Source organism: Mytilus trossulus, unplaced genomic scaffold, assembly GCF_036588685.1.
Source record: "Mytilus trossulus isolate FHL-02 unplaced genomic scaffold, PNRI_Mtr1.1.1.hap1 h1tg000138l__unscaffolded, whole genome shotgun sequence".
Classification (NCBI taxonomy): domain Eukaryota; kingdom Metazoa; phylum Mollusca; class Bivalvia; order Mytilida; family Mytilidae; genus Mytilus; species Mytilus trossulus.
In genome coordinates, this window is record NW_026963302.1 from 456819 (window position 1) to 472513 (window position 15695).

The window sequence follows — 15695 nt, forward strand, 5'->3', positions numbered from 1 at the left end:
TTATCTTTTACCTGTTTTGCAGTGTATGTCAGTGAATCCATCAGCACATGTACAGTTATATCCGTTGACTTGATCATTACAAGTAGCGCCATTCTCACATGGGTTAGATGCACATTCGTCAATATCTGTTAAAAATAATCATATAGTTATCGACTTTGAAAACACATGTGTAAACCATACTTTCAATTCTATTTGTTAAATTTACAATTCTTGTAAAATATACATGTAACCATTCATTTCATTCATTACTTAGTTGTCTATAAAAGTTGGCAGTTCATAAGTTAAATTTATTAAGTAATGTTTATTGTTCAAATCATGTGGTATGACTGAAACCCTGTTTTTTCTCCATATCGATGTCACCGTTGACAACAATGACTGCTGTAGCAAACGCAAAATGATTGACAGAAATGTCAAGCAATTCTGATTGGAATGTAGGTTTGTACCTTCTGATTTGATCTCTGTCCCACACTTAAAAGTGTGTTTTACAATTGTTTCTGGTATTTAGTTGACGTTGCTGCCGAAAAGATGTCTCGCAAACGACATTGCGTTATCCAATCTGAAGTTGCGTTGTAGAAACCTTTAGATCAGGCCATGGGTGGTCATCAACACATCGTACCTCCCTGTACCGTGGGTGTGACAACAATAAGTGGAGTTTCTTGCGTGAAATGTCAAGTAAATTCTCGTTCACGTATTTCTGCCTGCATCATGATTATGGTATAATTCCGATTGTCATTGCTTTGTCTCGGTTAAATGAAGATATAATTTTTAATAATGATTTAATGATGAGTATTTATTGAAAGAATTGTTTTATGAAGAACCTTTTTTCAAAGAATCATTCATTGGTATCCCATAACGCTTTTAAAACTTGTTGCGACTTCAAAATTTCAGTATGTTAAATTTCCTCAGTTAAGGCTAGTATCTAATTTTCCTTTTTTCTACAAGTACGGTAAACATAATGCGTACTAATATAAGGATCAATCATGATTTGGGTTTTAAAAATCTCCCAAAATAAGTGTTATGTTTGTAAAGACCGTCAGTTAATACATGTATAAATGGTATTTATTTCAATTGCGTATGAATATGCGTCTATCACTTATTATCTAGTGATGTAATCACTTGTCTCATAATTTGCTCGAATACATATACTTCTTAAATATTGCCTTGATGTTTCTCAATAAATAACGTAACAGTCATATTGTTTTTAAATAACCAACTATTCTTTTTTGATAACCCATAATAAATTATCATTCATATATCGATCTAAGGAACGATTTAAAGAGACACGTACTATTCACTGTTGAACCATACAAGCTATAGCTTTAATATGAAAATTAATATTTGTTTTCCAATTTATAATTATTATTGCACAGAACAAAGGAAGTATCTCAAACATTACTATCACGAAGGTCAGATAAAGTCACGAAAAAATAACGAATTGCAAATGTTTTATCAATTTGTTTACCTGTCTCGCAGTTTGTGTCAGTGAATCCAGCCGCACATACACATTCGTATCCGTTGACTTGGTCATTACAAGTAGCGCCATTCTGACATGGGTTAGATGAGCATTCGTCAATATCTGTAAATAAAATACGGATTTCTGGAATACTTGTGACATTAACACATGAACTCAGAGTTAAATTTTTATTCTGCGCTTATCAAATTTTGTATTGTATTGATATTTAACAGGCATAACAATATTTCCCAACTAGTTTAATAGCCTTGGCATATATCTATACTATTAAATTAACAGAATCCATTTTGTATGTCGCTTCTCTTCCATCCACAGTATAATCATCATGACTCTGTGTCATTTGCATAGTCACATTTGATTTCTCTGTGAGGATTATTTTGGTAGGAAACGAAATAGAAGTGTGCAGATATTATTTACGTCATCAGACGAACTTTTGGGTCATAGAAAAGAGTTGCAGTCGACCATATTGAGATCCTGCAAAACATGATTCTAATTGAAAATTTTAATTACAAATGGTTAACAAGTCATACACTGACAAATCGCATTGTGAAGTCATCCATTTAGAGTGATTATGATTTATTGAGCAATTCATGATGGCTCTCACTACAAATCATTAAAGTCTGAAATGGCCTATATCTGAACTCGACTGTACTGATTTTTACTCGACCAGTCTGAATTGGTCTGACTTTTCCTTGACATTACTCGACCCCAGTCTGAACCATACTTGACTGTACTGAATCGTACTTGACCCTTATCTTTGCTGTTGAAAATAGTCTGAACTATTACTCGACCAGTCTGAAACAGTCTTAACCCATTCTCGACATGTACTCGACCTATTTTTTCAGTCTAAACCATACTTAACCAAAGGTCTGATCAGTACTCAACCAGTCTGAACCATACTAGACCCCAAAAAACTCTACTTTTTTTTAAATATTTTTTTCTAATTTTTGTTTAACCTTTTATTAGAAATATATCTTTGATTATATTTACGATATAAAAAAAATATACATAACTTATATCAAAAAAGGATAAAATTAAATAAATAAATAAATTTGTTTTTCTGATAAGTGGTAAAATATAAAGAATAACCTCTGCTTGAGGGCAAACTTATAAATAAGATCACACCTGGTCAAAGGTATTAAATTCTAAATAACATTGATTCAAAATTGCAACATCCTGTTTAAGTTTAATAACAAGGCCTTTGAATATACATATATGTACTAGATAGATAATACACGAATTTAAGAAAACAAGGCTTTCTTTTTACCTGTAAAACACAATGTACTGAGGTAATTAGAACATATTAAAGTGCTTTATGTATGCCATTTTAATTTGCCAAAAAATATTTAAATTGATTCAAATAAATTTTTACTGTTACTTTGGAATACATTTCCTTTTTTAAAAGGTTATCAAAGATTGAAATGGAAATTCGATTATCATGATTACATTAAACATGTTAAATTCTTGGTTTAATAAAACAAAACAATTAAGCTCTCATTTTTTAAAATTTATTAAGTTGTTTTATATACTATTTTATATATATATTAATAAAAAAAACATTCACTGCATTACTAATTAAACTGAACTAAATCAATACTAGGTTTAAGTTTATAATGAAAATAGTCCAGTCATCCAGTTAGGTACCACAATTTGGAATAAATATCGAAAATATTAGTCATTTGTTATTCACAATTCATTTTTTTAGATAATTTGATCAGCTTGTTTTATTTATATTTTAAAAGTTGATATATATTGTTACGTAAGTGTTTTGTGTTGAAGTTATTATATGATTGATTATTGTGAAATTGTAATTTCAATACTGTATTGCATACATTTTTAATATTTTTTTAATTTAATTTTGATTAAAAACAAATCCTAAATTGATAAAATTCAGTTGATAGATACAAAGAATAGGTCTAGGTTGGTTAAGACTTGGTCGAGTATGGTTCAGACTAGGTCGAGTATGGTTCAGACTATGTCGAGTATGATTCAGACTAGCTCGAGTACGGTTCAGACTAGGTCGAGTACGGTTCAGACTAGTATAAAAGGGTTAAGTACTGGTCAAGTACACATTCAGACTGTTAAGTATGGGTCAGACTACAGTCGAGTATTATCAAGTAAATCTCAGATGAATTCAGACTGGTCGAGTAAAAATCAGTACAGTCGAGTACAGATATAGGCAATTTCAGACTTTTAATGGTTTGTATTGGCTATTCATATGCATAATAAGCTCCCCATATTGGAATACTTATTTTCTTCAAAGTCAACACCTTATTGAAGCTTATAAAAGAAGATGTGGTATGATTGCCAATGAGACAACTCTTCACAAGAGACAAAAATGACACAGAAATTAATAACTATAGGTCTTCCCACGTCCTTCAATAATAAGCAAAGCCCATACCGCACAGTCAGCTATAAAAGGCCCCGAAATGACAATGCAAAACAATTCAAACGAGAAAACTGACGGCCTTATTTAACAGAATAAAGGCCTTTCCCCATCACAGTAAAATATGACAAATCGCATTGGTTATTGAGTAATATAAGCATAGCTCTATTCATAATTCAAGTCTTATTTGCATTTCTAGCCTGACTACCTATTATCGTCAACCAGTATAATCGCAATATGTCTACTTTTCGAGCAGACGCAGCAATACACAAAAAACGGCTGTTCCGCGTTACGGCCAATTTATTTATTCTACCAGGTATTCTCATATTTCGACATCAAAACACCCAGTTAACGTATGGCAAGATTCAGATACAATATATTAATCTCTATTTCAAATTGTTTATCATGATAAAATATCATCAAACTTAAAATCCGCGAAATATTATTGTCTTGGCATGGCAACGAAACACGGTGACGTCACAAGTAGGTTTCCGTAAACAGAACAAAAAAATCAAATGCAACTACCGGGCGTTTTAAAGCTTCTTGAACGCAACAAAACGAATAAAATAACATTTGAAGAATCATGTAAGTACAATAATGCGATTAAAAAACAATATTCATTGAATTATATAAAATTACTAATATTATCAAAATTGGGTAACACGGAACAGCCAAAACAGTATTGTATGTAATGGGCTTTCACGGTTAACAAAAATACCGAATTTGTCCAATTAGAATCGAAATAATTCACGGCAGTCGTAGATTTGTTTTCATTTAACCATGGGTTGGTCATTGATATTCGCATTTTAACCCTCGCTAACGCTAGGGTAAAATACTCGAAAAACCACGGTCTTAATGCTCGCGATTTCGCGGATGTTTTCTAGTTACCTTTATTTTAAAAACAACAAACTTATCATTAATGATTAGGGTTTTAAGACATTCGAAAAGGCATAAACACGAGGTTTGTTTTTGATATCATGTCGAGAACATTTTTCAATTTTATAACTGTTCCCGTTTTAGAACTTTGTTTCACTGCGAAAATTCGTACATGAAACACAAATTTTAAAGCAAGGTTAAATAAAATACCAACTTAACGTAATGAATCGCAAATATTGAATGAATTTGTTTACCTGTCTCGCACTGAGTGTCTGTAAACCCAGCAGAACATGTACACGTATATCCATTGACCTTATCATTACACGTGGCACCATTTTCACACGGGTTGGATGTGCATTCATCAATATCTGTAATAAATATATATTGAAATTGAGTTGCTTTATAACACATATACACTAAGTTTTGTCTGCAATTCCGCGCTCATCACATTTTGTATAAAAATTATCTCAACAGGACTTACAATGGTTCTCGTCTAGTTAAAAATATTTATATTCATAAAGCTAATATCAATCTCAAGAGCTCAGTATAAGTTATAACTCTTGCACATTAGTAATGACAAGTATTTGTGTTTGTTAACATGAATTACACGCCCATTAATTCGGAAAGGCAGACGCAAAAATCACTTCTTTCATCATGACAGGAACATATCACATCATGTTTAACTGAACAACTGTGTACGATGAACACGTTTTCTAAAGTAAAGTTAAATTTGGATATTCTATCAGTATTGTTGCTAAAGTGGGGTTAATTTGTTTACCTGTCTGACAGTGTATGTCAGTGAATCCATTAGCACATGTACAGTTATACCCATTGACTTGATCATCACAAGTAGCTCCATTCTCACATGGGTTAGATGAGCATTCGTCAATTTCTGAAAGCAAAATTTGAAATTTCAATACATGTAGATACAGAATTATTTTAGTCACATGTTTATGCGCCAATCACAACCGGGTTTGATTCTTACTATATCAACACGCCTCACAATTCTATACACTAGATACAGCTTCTTATTAAATCAGGATTTATTTCTAAAGTTATACATTAAAATTCAATATACATTAGACCCTTTTTTCGTTTTAAATTAAACATTCTAAATGTGTCGTTCTTATATACATTTGTAAATTCAAGGACATTATTCCCTTTGGAAACATGACGAATCGATTTTGGATTATATGAACTAAATTTTAATTCAGGATAATTCTGTTCGAAACCAATCGAAACGAACCGGGAACAGATCTCTCAAAATGAGGTAGAATACAATCATTTAATCATAATGGATTGTAAGCGATTAATCAATTGTTTACCTGTCTGACAGAGTATGTCGGTAAATCCACCAACACAAGCACAGTTGTATCCGTTGACTTGGTCATTACAAGTAGCTCCATTCTGACATGGGTTGGATGAGCATTCGTTAATATCTATAACAAAAACTGGATTTTTAGGTAACTTGACATCACTTGTGTATTCTAACGATATCATCACTTGCCTTACTATATTTCTCAACTTGTTAAACACACTTGTGCTCAAATTTATAGCTGTTTTTGTCTAAACAGTTAAACTCTTTAAGTTAAAAAGAAATACCACAATTTCTCATTATAATTTGCAAGTATTAGTTTTTGAAAACGTATAACGTATACCGTATCTTTAATGTGTTGTGTTTATATACAATTGGAAAGGAAGGCGGGCAATTCATTTGTTGAACCAAAACAAGTATATATTTCATATAAACAATGTTTCAACCTTCACCATTATATTTTACTGAAGAACTTTGTATAACTCTTTAAGTAGGGTCAAATATAATCATCTTATCATAAATTGCTATGGTACAATTTGTGTTCCTGTCTTAAGTTTCTGCTTATCCATTCGTTTGATGTGTTTTCAATTTGATTAGAGACCCTCCGTTTTGAATTTTCCGCGGAGTACGGTATTTTTGTTATTTTACTTTTGCAAAGGATTTACCCGTCTCGCAGTGCGTATCAGTGAACCCAACAGTACATATACAGTTATAATCATTGACTTTGTCATTACAAGTAGCTCCATTCTGACAAGGGTTAGATGAACATTCGTCAATATCTGCAAGGAAATTTTAAAATGTTTACGTAAAGTATATATTGCAATAGTTGTGAATTTGCATGAACGTATTACGATGTGAACGCAGATTGCAATTTTTTTCGAAAAGATATATTGTCTTGATTGATGTCATTATAATATATAATCATGATTTTTCTTGAAAGTGATACTCAAAAGTTAAAAAAAAAAGTAACCATTACCTTAATTACTTTATCAGTTACAAGTGTTCCATTTTTCTAACGTGAATTAAGAAAGTCAGTGAAACATTCACTTCTAAAGCATGACAAATGCATTTTTATAAGTAAATTGTTTTTCTCAGAATTATGTTGCACTTAATCTATCGATTTTGAACCGAAAACACAACACTCATAATAAAGACATAGTTATAAGTTTATAGTAAAACCTATGCAATGTTAAGTCAATTACCTGTCTCACAGTTTGTGCCCGTGAAACCAGAAGCACATGTACAGCTGTATTTGTTGACTTGGTCATTACAAGTAGCTGTATTTTTACATGGGTTGGATGTACATATTCCGATATCTGAAGTGAATAATATAAAATTAGAAAACATTCAGTCTTTTATTTTAAGAAAATTTAGAGAAACAGTAAAGGATCGTTTAGTATTCTGTTCTTATATTTTCATTATAAAAGATGTAGTGAATTTTAACATATTTGATTTTGTCATATTTGTACTTGGCTACGTGTGAGATTTTGTTATTATTATTATAATGTTTCGTCACTAGAGACAACATTTACACTAATCATTGTCCAAAATAATCAATTTAAAAGGATTACATTACCCCAAATACAAAATTATTGTTTTAATGTTATGATAATGTAAATATTATGTTTCATCTATATTGGCCAAATTTGTTTTATGTGGCCTTATAAGATTCTTGTTTGATACAATACCTTTCCAGTATATACAGTGTTCCCGTTGAAGATAAATCTATTAAAGCACTTCGAACGCAACAATCTTATAAGTGTCATTCTCATTTTCAAGCGCTATGTTATAACATAACTAGTGACTGAGGATATCGACAGGGTGGCATTGCCACGGCACTGACACGATATGTAATCGACATTTAACAGCCCAACACAGTCAGGAAAAATTTGGTAAACGTCATTAAAATTATATAAAATAGTTTGCATTCTGTTGTGACATGTCGAAAATTTAATAACCAGCATAGAGAAAAATATTGTTTGGAATTTTGAAATCAAAATGTGTGACATGCTCACTCAGCATGTTCAAAGCAATTGTGGTTCAAATGAAGTAAAATGTGCCGCACTATCTCAACTGCACTTCATTTGAAGCAAAACAAAATACGATATATATAAGAAATGCATTCTCACCATTTACTACTACAAGTCTTATGCATTCTTGGTTGGATGCTTCTCTGAAAAAAAGGGACAACAGAAAATAAATTGATAAAAAAAAAGTGTACATAAAAATAACATTAAAGTCATTTGAAACGAGTGACTGGTGAAAAGAAAAGTTTATCCTATTCTTAAACCAATGAATGTATGTATCAAAAACTTAATCTTCTGTTTACAATTTTATAGTTTTTTTACGCAAATATATCGTATTATCGTCATTTTTTTTCTCTTTGTCTGTTATGAGGTGGAAGCTACCTAATTTTCGTATTTTTAATCCGTATTTTGAAGCCGTAGTTTACCAATTGTCACCTTATAGTAAACAATCAACAAAGAAGCATTGATATTGAGCACGTTTATAACATGTACAATCATATAAACGTTTATTTTAATGACAGATCCGTGCGTATTGCGATCATTCTTTAAACTTTACTTTACATTAATTTGGAAACTTCATTTTTTATGTTATGATACTTTTATGAGCAGAAATTGGCTATTAAATAGCTTTAGGTAAATACACATTGGAACTCTGCATAATTGTTGATTTTAATTGTAACCTTTTCTCTAAACAGCATACAACTTGTATGGCAACACCTGCACCTCGTGCCAATATACATCGGCCAACAAATCACAGGTAAAAAAAAACGAAAAAAGGGACATAGCACGCCATGTTATAGTTCACCATAAAAATGTAATCATGAAAATCGAATGCCTTTTTACGTGTGTTTTTGTAAAAACGCTGATCATACGCACATACTTCTTAAAACCGCGTCGACACTTCATACATATACTGTGTTTTACTCAATGTTAAATACGAATAAACATGATAAAATTGCAAAAGGAAGTTGTCAATGTTTTCCATATTTTTTCAGCATGAGAGCTGGAACATTCGTGTGTGTATGCAAAGTATACACATGATATCAAATTCAGTTTTTGCTTGGCAATTATTTCAGATAAGGAACTTAAATAAAAATGTATACAATATGTAAGAAAGCTCCCATTATATATGTCACTATTGTGGTGTAAAATCGTTCATTTCTTTTACATGACGCACAGGTACCTGTTATTATCAAATGCTGTATAGCAGAATATATGACTGCCGACTTGTGTCTCTGTTGGAGTCCATGTTACGTTTATGTACCATTTATTATTAGATGTACCATACGTCAGTAAATCAGACTTTTTCATTCCCAATGGTGACACTGTATTTATTTCTGCTATTCTAGAGGAAGAGATGGGATAAACGTTATCTTGTAATGACCTCATAGTGTTGCCAAAATAAATATAATTAACAGCCTAACAGAAGACTATAGTTTTCAAAATCACTAAAATATTTAGATAAGACGTTTTGTAGCAACGTAGTGTAAATATGGCAGCAATGTGAAAATGAATAATTACTGACAGTTTTTAATTCCAAACAGTATAGGCTGTTAAAACACTGTAGTACAAAGAAGTGTACATATAATTTGCCTACAAACAAATACTGTTCTTCCAATTAAACTAAAAACAAGTTTATGTTACTAAAGGGGTTCGTACATACCACCTCAATTGAACTCGCACGACAGAGGTCAATCATCAATTAGCACCATTAATGAAAACCCCTTTCTGTCGTAAATGTCTCTGCAAATTAAACAGATAGGTCACAATGGACCAGCAACGCAAGCGAACCTACGAAACTATTAAAAAAAACTGCTGCCGGAAGATGGAAGCTTGGTTATTCACAGATAAATATGGGTCCCGTCAGCAATACACGTGGATATTATTGATAAAGACGTATTACGCAACATCCTCATCAAAGAAGTTCACAAACATGTACATTTATTTGATTAATATATTCAATATAATCATTTGTGTATCATGTTTTTTAAGTAGCAAAATCTTTCAAGCGATGTCCAAATGTCAAACAGCCATATGGTGCATACCGGTATTTAGTTTGCCACTCCTCGTTGACAGTTTTATCATCTGTCGATAGTTGTATCTTTGGCATAATACCAGATTAAAGGGGGTATTTTGTTGTCTTTTTTTCTGTAAAGGACGTTTTTGTACTAAATTCGTGAAATATTGGTTGTGTAATGATAGATTTTGAAAAAAAAGCTAAAAAAAAACAAAGCGTATCTGTTTACTTTACACTGCCGTTATACTTACAACTGTTTACTTATATTCAACAAGCAGTTACAGAAAAAAACACGCGGTCGCAAACATACCTTTGACTTTGTTATTCGTTCTTATCCCTGTTAAAACACTCTGATTAACAATTGTTAACAAAGCGTATTTAAAAAAATCCAAAACAAGAAGAAAATAGCTTATAAAATCCTACAGATTGGAGATCGATGAAAGAGGAGAATGACCTTTAGACGATCATACTGTCCATATATTTATAAATCTAACCATACGCCGATGTTAAACAACACCTGCAACGAATGTCGGCTACATTTGAGAGAATCCCAAAACTCCTTATCGTTCTTTGTATTCCAACGCCAATCGGAAGCTTCAACTTTTTCTGTATTTGTTTCATCGCAATTTGCTACGACATTTTGTTTTCCCTTCAACTTCCTAGTGAATTCATAAACTCATAAGTTACCATTTCTGTGCCTTCATGTTGTCCTGGAACAAGTCAATGTTTTCATCCTGAGCTACTGTAAAAACTCTGTTGATTTCTTAATTATTATTCTATTTAGCAATAACTTGACATTCCTGTATTCTTTCAGTCAAGGGCTCGCAGAATCGCCAAACAAATTAGGCCGGTGGAACAGACACGCTGGTATTGTGATATTTATTAATATAGCTGTAGTTATTACGTGGAAATGTCGTAAAACTTAAAACTTTAAATTATAAACATTTATAAAATTGAGAATGGAAATGGGGAATGTGTCAAAGAGACAACAACCCGACCAAAATAAAAAAACACAACAGCAGAAGGTCACCAACAGGTCTTCAATGTAGCGAGAAATTCCCGCACCCGGAGGCGTCCTTCAGCTGGCCCCTAAACAAATATATACTAGTTCAGTGATAATGAACGCCATACTAATTTCCAAATTGTACACAAGAAACTAAAATTTAAATAATACAAGACTAACAAAGGCCAGAGGCTCCTGACTTGGGACAGGCGCAAAAATGCGGTTGGGTTAAACATGTTTGTGAGATCTCAACCCTCCCCCTATACCTCTAACCAGTGTAGAAAAGTAAAAGCATAACAATACGCACATTAAAATTCAGTTCAAGAGAAGTCCGAGTCTGATGTCAGAAGATGTAACCAAAGAAAATAAACAAAATGACAATAATACATAAATAACAACAGACTACTAGCAGTTAACTGACATGCCAGCTCCAGACTTCAATTAAACTGACTGAAAGATTATGATTTCATCATATGAACATCAGGCACAATCCTTCCCCTAAGGGGTTTAGTATCATACCATCATAACATATATGAGAAGAACATAACCCGTGTCATGCCAACAACTGTTTTTAGAATAAATGTGTTTAGTTCCGACGCAAAGACCTTATCAGTGACTCAATATTTACTCCAAAATATGCAATCTTTAATGACTTGACAACAGTATCGTAATTATATCCCTTCTTAATAAGTCTATTCAAAGGTTTTGTAAGTTTATGAGGTGAATACTGACACCTTTGTGCTTTATAAAGAATATTTCCATAAAAAATTGGATGTGAAATACCTGAACGTATAAAAAGTCTGCATGTTGAGCTATATTTACGAATGATGTCTTTATACCGATGATAAAATTTAGTAAATGTTTTAACTAGTTTGTGATATCGAAAACCCTGGTGTAATAATTTTTCAGTAATACATAAATTTCTCTCGTTAAAATCTAAAACATTGTTACATACACGAGCGAATCGTACAAGTTGAGATATATAAACACCGTAAGATGGTGACAAGGGAACGTCACCATCTAAAAACGGATAATTAACGATAGGAAATGAAAAATCATCCCTTTTATCATAAATTTTAGTATTCAGCTTTCCGTTAGTGATATAGATATCAAGATCGAGGAAAGGGCAGTGGTCATTGTTAGTATTAGCTTTATTTAAAGTGAGTTCACCAGGATAAATTTCATTAATATACATACTGAAGTCGTCATTATTGAGAGCCAAAATATCATCCAAATATCTAAAAGTATTATTAAATTTGTTTATCAGATGTTGTTTTGATGGGTCTTTGCTTATTTTTGTCATAAATTGTAACTCGTAACAATACAAAAAGAGGTCCGCAATAAGTGGTGCACAGTTAGTCCCCATTGGAATTCCGATAATCTGACGATATACGGAATCCCCAAAGCGAACAAAAATGTTATCTAGTAAAAATTCAAGGGCATATATAGTATCAAAGCATGTCCAATTAACATAGTTTTTTTGTTTATTTCTACTAAAAAATGACCTAAAAGAGTTTGAACATATATATTCACATTCTGATTTTTTGAATGCCCATTTAATTAGGTGTGTGAATTTTTTCTTAATGAGAATGTGAGGCAATGTGGTATACAGGGTAGAAAAATCAAAACTTTGAACAGATTCAAAATCACCAATATAAGCATGCAATTTATCAAGTACTTCCAACGAGTTCTTGACACTCCAAAAGTAATTTATTCCACTATTTTCGAAGGCCTTATTTGAACAATTTATTATAAGGTTTTTAATTGTACCAAGTGTGCTGGTAAGAATAATAGACAATTTAGTAGTTGAACAATGGCTTGAAGACGAAATAAATCTATATTTGTAAGGGGTTTTGTGTAGCTTCGGAAGCCAATACATAGTTGGAACTTTCATTGTATTTGGCTCTGCTTGTAAAGCGGTGGCTAAAAGTTTATGTTTGTTACAGATTTCGTTTTCTGAAAATGGAGTCAGTTGGAATGTTGGTGAATTGGTGATTTCCTTTTTCAGAACCTCGATGTAAAATTTACGTCAAACAATAATAATATTATTAGCAGCTTTATCGGCCGGGACAAAAACAAATTCCTTGGCTAGTTCTTTTAGTTTATGTTTGATACGAGAAATAGGTTTATTGTGGTTATTGTTAATAGTAAAATGTTCTTTAAAATGTTGAATACGTATATCAACTATCTTCATTACTGAATTTAAAAAAAGAGTCCAAAGATTTTTTGTCAGCTTTTTCCCGTTTTATAATATTATTAGCAGCTTTATCGGCCGGGAATTTATACTTACTTATACACAGTGTGTACCATTATCTTGTATATTTTGAATTTTTATAAACTGCATAAGACCAAATTAACATTTGGTATAATGTCATACTTACGAACTCAAAGAGCTTGCTACAATAGTTTGGCGGTAGATGGTATTTATAGAAATTTGGATTACTGATCCATCGGCAACAGTAGTTTCTATAGCTGGTTTACTGTCACACGAATCACTTAAGCCGGAATAAATATAGATCAGGAACTGTAAAGGCACACTACTAAATGAATTTGTTTCTATACGAGAAGCAAAGTCTTCAATTTGAAGCGCAACAACATACCATCCTGATGCTCCCGTCGCATTATAAGATAGAGTGCATGTTTCCTGGAAAAAGATTGAGATTGAGACAACTAAACCGAAAACTAAAAGATTTTTCTACTTTCGACATAGTATAATATTTTTTAATTAATTGTATTGTATACGTGCGTGAGTTAATGAAACAAAAAGCGATAGGTGAGTATACCCAAACGACGTCTACAGGGTAACTTAAAGTACATTTTGTATTGATGGAATAACAGGATTACATTTATACCAAGTATCGAGTTTGTTGAGGTTATGAATATATGAACTTTACAAATTAAGTAATGTTTAAAACTATATAAGAAAACAAATTATAATTGCAAAGTCAAATAAAAGGTCCACATGAATTCTTCAACGACCGGTTGTTGTTGATACAATAAGTCAATATATTTTTATGCTCCAGACTGAACAAGTTGCGAATAATTTTAACAGGAACTACCGATGATTTTTCAGCAACATTTTTAAGACCACAAATGACAAAGCATAAAAATAAACAGAAGCCAACCACTGACTTGGTATCTGAAAAATTCGACAGGAATGAACCATGACACTAACAAAACGTTCCACTCGCTCATAAAATTATACTCCAGGTGAGCTGTGAAGATAGTAAGGGAATGTAGCATATGATATATGGTTTGATAGGTCATTTCAATATGGATTGATAATAGAAAGTCAGTATAATAGTATTTTCCATTTGTTTTCAAGTAAATACAAATCTATGTAAATGTCAGATAAGTCAGAGTAACATCATCTTGAATATCATTCACGATTTTGAAATATCGTTTTAAAGACATATATCATCATTACATATCCAAAGCACATAATTAGTTTGTATTAAATATCCTTCACTGATTTTTTTTAAACAATATAAACAATATTTAGCAATAACAACAAAAATATCAAACTTAGAAAAATGAGCAATTGTGTGTTAACAATCAACAGTTCTTTAAAACCAAACTATAAACTGAAATATACCTCAATCAGTGTAGCATTACTTAGACCATAGCAAACATCTCCGCATTCATTTATTCCTGACGATCTGGTCGCCCATCGACACTTAACAAAATCGCCATCATCATCTATAACTGAAAGCAGATGTTGCCAGTATAAACAGTTAAAAAAAGTTGAGTAATTTTCAACATATTTACCATCAGATTTAAGTTCAATTGGTAACTTATCGTTCAAAAGGAATAAATGTTTTCTTTTTTTCTTTAAAAGTTAAGCCATGCATTTTAGAAACCGCACTATCTTTCATACTTCTGGTCATGGCATATTGAACTTTTTAAAAAAATATTTGCTATTTTATATATATCTGTAAATCATAAACGTTACTATGGGGGTGGTTCAATTAACCTACACTAAATACGGTTATCTACATCACATAGTATAGCGAAAACATTGTATTTGAATATTCTGAACAATCTGTTGGTTAATTACCTGGAATTTTCATTGAATACGAACAACCTTGCTTCAGTCTAACAATTGGTTGCATGGAACAAATTGGTGGAGAATTGATAAGTCCAGTATCCGAACGAACAGTTAAGTTTGCAGTTGCCATCAATGACCAGCTGCTTCCACTTTCTACTAGAGAGATCCAGGCTGCGCCTGCGTACCTTAAAAAAAGTGTGGTGTCAAAAAATCATATTATGTTAAAATACGCATTTTTAAATTTAATATTCGTTCTTTATTAACACATTTACAACAAATATTTTTTTATGGCGTATACGTTATGATAGCTCTTTTGGGTTTTTTTTCCTTCATAATTATTAGTTATTATAACATGTATAATGTTCATTCCACTTTTTTCAAGACGATCAATAAACAGCGTATATTTATAGATTATCGTTGGTCATCTCAACGAGATTGAATTTCTCGCTTGAGCTGGTATAGCGAAAGTGAGAAAATCAACCGAGTTGAGATGACCAATGATAATCTGTTTATCACTATTTTACCTATGACGACGTTGTCAATTTCTTGTCA

At 31.9% G+C, this 15695-nt stretch overlaps 1 protein-coding gene across 1 annotated transcript; it reads right to left on the reverse strand.

Annotated features, from left to right (window-relative positions):
• Positions 1 to 15273, reverse strand: LOC134700412 (fibropellin-1-like). The gene is made up of 12 exons (XM_063561808.1): positions 15153 to 15273; positions 14691 to 14800; positions 13477 to 13739; positions 9259 to 9420; positions 8178 to 8221; positions 7251 to 7364; positions 6714 to 6827; positions 6059 to 6172; positions 5512 to 5625; positions 4988 to 5101; positions 1463 to 1576; positions 1 to 125 (listed from the first exon to the last, which is right to left on the reverse strand). Exons 1-12 carry the CDS (start codon positions 15271 to 15273, stop codon positions 1 to 3), a joined length of 1509 nt encoding a protein of 502 aa, XP_063417878.1.
• Positions 15274 to 15695: the final 422 nt, after the last annotated feature.